General features: G+C 41.6%; 1 protein-coding gene across 15 annotated transcripts in view; it reads right to left on the reverse strand.

Moving 5' to 3' along the window:
• Nucleotides 1-6,252, reverse strand: part of ptprsa (protein tyrosine phosphatase receptor type Sa) — a 237,882-nt gene that overhangs the window by 61,239 nt on the left and 170,391 nt on the right. For all 15 annotated transcript variants that reach the window (XM_019875182.1, XM_019875184.1, XM_019875183.1 and 12 more), the window contains 2 exons: nucleotides 1,816-2,085; nucleotides 1,065-1,646 (listed from right to left, as the gene is read on the reverse strand). In XM_019875182.1, the coding sequence (XP_019730741.1) occupies nucleotides 1,065-1,646; nucleotides 1,816-2,085 (852 nt within the window). The remainder of the gene's footprint in view (nucleotides 1-1,064; nucleotides 1,647-1,815; nucleotides 2,086-6,252) is intronic.

Here is a 6,252-nt window from a genome sequence, read left to right on the forward strand (position 1 = left end):
TCTAGTTGAGATGGTATAACCCAAGAGGCAAAATGACGCTTGCTACTGTTGTTGCGAGTTGCCATTCGTTCTACTAAACCATTAGTCAAACGCCATCATGTCTTCTGTCGTTATTACACAAACAAAAATCTCTTTACTGTTACTAGTGTTAGTACCTCAATATGGCTACGCTCGTGAAAGCAATACAACGAACTCAAACGCGTCTTCGTTCAATGTTGTCAACAAATATCCGGATTATGCAAATTTTCCTCAATTCTCCGGAGAAATTTTCATAAAAATTTGAAAAACCCGGAATTCCGGGAAAATCCGGAGGACTTTCATCTCTGATAGTGAAGATATTTGGGCTTGAGATCAAAAGATGAGTATGAGACAAAAGTTCAGAAGTCTATCTTTTATTTCATGGTATTTACATCTACACCCTTTCTTTGTATTAAATCGACCAATGTTCAATGTCGGTGCTTCCTATCATTCACCCATCCATTTTCAAATCCATTTATCCTCACAAGGGTCACAGGTGTGCTGGAGCCTATCCCAGCTGTCTTCAGGCAGGAGACGGGATACACCATGAACTGGTTGCTAGCCAATTGCAGGGCACACATAGACAAACAACCATTCACAGTCACACCAAGGGACAATTTAGAGTGTTCCATTAACCTGCCATGCAAGTTTTTGGAATGTGGGAGGAAACCGGAGTACCCAGAGAAAAGCCAACGGGAGAACATGCAAACTTCACACAGGAAGGCTGGAGCCGGAATCGAAACCTGCACTTCTGCACTGTGAGGCCAACGTAATAACCAGTCAACCACTGTGCTGCCTCTTCCTTGTGAAGCAGAATTTACCAAACACTAAGTGGGAATGTGTGCGTGGTTTAGACTGTCCTGACAGGTTACTTTCACCCTGCTATTGATGCGGTGTCACAATAGTAATTTTGCATGATGATAGGGGTCCAAAATGTATCTAAACATCTGGCAGTGCAAAAAAAAAAACAAAAAAACATCAACATACTGTATAGTATTTTAACCACAGTTTATCAAGCTAGTAAAATTCAATCTTTGTTTTCTTACCTCCTTGCAGCACTTTGACATGGATTGGCTCTGAGAAGGGTCCATCACCTACTGAAGTAAAGGCTAGGACTTTGATGGTATAAGTCTCTTGAGGAACCAAGCTCGGAATTGTGGTGAGAATGCTGTCCTGGACATTATGAATCTGCCAGAGGCTCATTGGCTGAGAGTCATCCATGGTGTAATAAACTCGATAGCCCTTAATCTGCCCATTTGGTTCCTCGGGGTCTTCCCAGCGTACCATCATGGTGTTTTGGGATATAATCTGGGCCTGAATGTTACGAGGCGGACTGGCAGGGGCTTGTTCACCAGTTCTGGTTTCCACCGGTTCACTGGGAGGACCCTGGCCAATTGTGTTGACAGCTGAGACTCGAATTTCATACTCAGTGTTGGGGTAGAGGCCACCAATGCTATAACGTGTCGTAGTGATGTCATCCACTGTCTCATACTTGCTCTCTGGGGATTTAGCACGATACTGAATGATATAGTAGGTGACTGGGTCAGGGTTGCCGGAGTCCCAGGTGATGGTCACACTAGTGGCAGTGGTTTCAGTCACCACAGGAGTACCTGGAGGCTTTGGGAGAGCTGTTATGGTGACAGGACAAAAGGTTGTTTGTGATTAATGGTTAATTATTAAAATACCAGCAGAGATTTTTTTTTTCAATCCAACCCCCCAAAAAGTGAATTTTGCTACTGTGTGCATTGTTCATGAACCCCTGATGTTCCCTTCTCAATGAGCGTTGTTATCTCTTACATTTGACAGTGATCTGCGCCACCGCTTCTATGATGCCAAGGCTGCTCATGGCCACACAGGTGTAGTTGGCGGACTCACGGACGCTGCTCAGTTCAAGAACATTCCTACCCACAGGCATCTCATCCTCTGGCGTCAAGTCCTCAGAATTTAACATCCACTTGACGTAAGGCATGGGGGACCCCACCGCCACACATGTTATGTTCACACTCCCACCAGGCATAATTTCTTGGCTCGTTGGTGGAATGGAGAAGCGAGGAGGCACCCGTCGGACTGGGAGAAGGCATGAGGAGGGGAGAGGATGACAAAGAGGGCAAAGAGAGTCAAAGGAGAAAGACAAGCAACAACATCGGTCGATGAAAATGGACCCTTCTCGTAGAAGTTTTGAACACAAAAAAGTTTTAACGTTATAATGGGAACAAAACACAAACTAAAAAGACTCAAAAAAATATACAAATAAGAAGAAGGAACTAAACTAACAGAACTGCTTCAACAACAATATAGATTAACAAGAAAGCAACGATTCATAGCAACAAGGTTCCATTGACCAATAGTTGACCCATCACAGCACAATTATAGACACAAAAATCTATTACGAGTTTCTCATCTTTGGAGCTGAACTGCTGTTCATAACCAACTAGAGCATAGCCTGATCACAGCCTGTCAAAGTGGAACGAAATAGGCCTTGTGATAGTACTATCAATAAGGCCATCATGGCAACCTGGTACTTCCTGTCCACTCAGGCACTCTGCCACGGAGGAAGTCAGCCATTAGAGGCTTCTCCCATAGCACAGGAAGTGTAGGGTTACTGGGGTCTGGGGATCTAAACACATTCTAGCACTGATTGTCACTCGTCACCTACATCTAACTCGAAACCTTAAAGATGAGAAACTTTAATCAGATTTTTGTGGTTTAGGGTAGATCCACTGGACAAAGCCTTTTTAAGATCTGACACGGTTCCATTGATAGATGCAGCTATCAGTTTCACAGACAGCATGCATAAATAGATTGAGGTAAATTAAGGATAAATGATAACAAAACCAGAGATAAAAATTGAGATAAAATGCATAGAGGAATATAACTGAAGGGTCGCTAGCATGCCCAGACAAAAGACGATTGGAGAGCAAGGAAGAGATACAAGATAGAGGACAAAGTATTAGGGAAGTGGATAGAACGGAAGGGAACAGAAGAGCAAAGAGTTAACAGAGGAAGAGAAAAGATTGGGGAGGTTCGGAGAAGGGGAAGGAGGGGAGTAACCCACTTCAAGAGTATGAAAACTTTTTTTTTTCAGCTAATGTGACAGGATGTGATGTTGGCACATTGTCACATCGCAGCCCCAGTTAACACAAAATCAGAGTATCAAGGTGTGTGCCTACAAGTATTTATCAAACAACGAGAGCTGTTGTTGCAAGAAATTCTACTATTACAGTGTTGGGAGTCAAGAAACAAAACTGGATCCACAGGGAGTAGAAATCCAGAGAAGGAGGGAGAAAGTTGACAGGGAAATGTTGATGAAGAAGGGCAGGATGAGAACTAGAAGAAAGAAAGGAGGAAAACATCGATGGAGAGGAGCTGCAATGGAGAAGCGAGTTAATGAAGGATGAGCTCTGATGCACATGATACAAGATGAACTGTCTAAGTGTATATGGTATACATATATGCAGTTTGTAGTTTAGTGGTCTTCGAGGTCTGTAGTATGAAAGAGTTGAACAACATAAATGATGTGTATGATAGGCATCCCAATAAACACTCGACAAAATGGGAATGCAACTGAATGTTTACAAAGGAGCAGAGAGTTCATACCAAGCATGGTTTTTCTCTGGTTTTAATTTGCGCAAGGTGAGCAACTAATGTTGAGGTGAGATAATTGCCTTTCCATGTTGCTCTTTATTAGGATCAAGTAAGTTCGTACTATTCCTAAAATATTTGAACACAGGGGAGGATTGGCATTGCACATGCCGGGTGGTTCAGCAAGCTCATTCCGCTTAGCCAGAGAGAGTTCATTTTTGGTACATCACCGAATTAATATTTTAAGAGGATCTGAAGAGAAAGCTAACTAATTTAGGACTTAAAATCAAAATGAAACCGACAACTGCATTTAATGATGATGTGATTCTACTACATTTGGCAACGTTCTTACTAGTTCATGTCCGCGTGTTTGTTGGGATGCAAATACGGTTAAAGAAAGGGAAGGAACTTTCTACAAATGTCTGAGTAAAAAATGATGAATTAAATGAAAAAGCTGAGACGGACAGAGACAAGACAGAAAAGACGGGACAGGGTGGAAGAAAACAAGAAACTTGAGCAGCAAGGCGGCACACAAATAAAAGTCGACAAGCACTGGTGGACATACAGACATACTGGATACAGTACGCGAAGGGTTAGGGCGGGGGTATCGTCGAAAGGGAGGGAGGAGGAGGGCATAAGTGTGGAGATAGAAAAGGAGACTGATTCCAAACCAAAGCAAAGGACAGACCATGGCTTTAAGTGGGTTTGAAGGTCTCACACACTGGGGCTTCAAAGCAAGAGTTAACTACACGTGGACAGCCTAAAACATACAGTCGCACCTAAGCGTGCAAATGCAACGCGGGAGCTTTCAGGTTGTGGGGGTTGATTTGGGGATGGAGATGGAGATTAAATGGCCTATTGAAGCCATTTAAGATTGCTTTTCAAAATATGGAGTTAGTGATGGCTGACTGGGGCATTTTGACTTTTCCCAGACAATAATACATGGTGCAGACAATGGGACCTGTTTTGCACTGATGTGAGCATCTTCAAATTTGTTTGTTGCTAAATGGATGAAGTTTGCCGCATATTATTCACCATGCTTAGAATGAGATTTGTAATACAATTTAAAAACAAGTTTGTTAAGTGAGATATGTAATGGCTGCTAAAAACAAAATAAAACAAACAAAAAAAAAGTTAATTCGTATTTTATTCTCTTTTCTGTGTCAAACAATTTATTATCGTGGACACTATTTCACAGTTATGAAATTTAGGCATTATCTGGCCTTTAAGGAAATCCCCATTTGACGTGTACATAATTTTAAAAAAACGTCGCAAGAATTTTAAGTATTTCAGACTCAGACTGAGCATTAGGAAATAATCATTTTTATTGTTTGTTTAGTCCAAATTCATTTCTTAAACGCGTTCATTTGGGTGAAATTAGCATAACAGAAGTGCACCACATGGTGGCAGTATATAGACTATCTCTGCATTCAAGTTTATCAATAATAGTGCCTTTAAAACAAAGGTGAAAGGGCAGCCCATTCATCACACAGACATGCATGGGTGTGGCAAGAGTGACATACAGGTGTGCACCATCCACTTGGGCTCACACCCGATAACTAGTACAATCCAAAAATGTCACGCCAAGCCCTTCCAAGCATGCCATCACTACCCAAAAACAGGACTGTTCCAGACAAACTGACAAATGATGGGTGACAAATTAAAATGAACAAATCCACAACAAGAACTAAATCCGCACAGTTCCGTAGACAGTATTGGAATGCAGCTGTGCATAAAAGTATTCATTTATTTTCTACATGCTATTTAACGTTGTTGGGGTTTTTTTCAGCTGGGTTTCCTGTTTCCATAATTTGGTCTCCGATTCTAACAACAGCATCGGACAAATGGTCAGTTTTCTGTGGACAGGCGGGATCAAAATGTGTATGATTGTGCGCTTCTCTCCCAGGGGCTCAGGTCAGTCAAATGGACTGGGAGCTTCTGGGTGAATGAGGCTGTCTCTCCACTATTGCTATCTGAACATTCTGTACCTCAACTGTGAAGAAATAAACACCATCCACCATGACAAAAGCAACATTTTCTTTTGCAAGGTACACCTCAGTTCAGTTCGCCAAAGCTTGTGAACTCTGACAGCTGGACTTGTCTTTCTTGGTCTAACTAGCTTTAAAGAAATTCAAAACATACAGACTCCACTCTTTTTTTCTAAATCCGTTGTGTGTTTTCAAAATGTTTGGTTGGTGTTCTTCCCAATCCATTCCTGTTGTCGCAGGGGTTTACTACCATATTGTATAAATGTTGCCGGTATTATAATAAATGAATATTGTGTTACTGATCAGTAAGCTGTTCTGTTCAATCAAAACACAAACAATTGGGCGCTATGCTCAACTGTATTATATTGTAATGGACACAAGCTGAAGGGTGGTACATTTGGCTATTGAGCTGTGGCTGGTACTATTTCAGGCTGCGTTTTTCCTGTTGTCGCAGGGGTTTACTACCATATTGTATAAATGTTGCCGGTATTATAATAAATGAATATTGTGTTACTGATCAGTAAGCTGTTCTGTTCAATCAAAACACAAACAATTGGGCGCTATGCTCAACTGTATTATATTGTAATGGACACAAGCTGAAGGGTGGTACATTTGGCTATTGAGCTGTGGCTGGTACTATTTCAGGCTGCGTTTTATATATATA

This window comes from Hippocampus comes, unplaced genomic scaffold (assembly GCF_001891065.2).
Source record: "Hippocampus comes isolate QL1 unplaced genomic scaffold, H_comes_QL1_v1.1 scaffold132, whole genome shotgun sequence".
Taxonomy (NCBI): domain Eukaryota; kingdom Metazoa; phylum Chordata; class Actinopteri; order Syngnathiformes; family Syngnathidae; genus Hippocampus; species Hippocampus comes.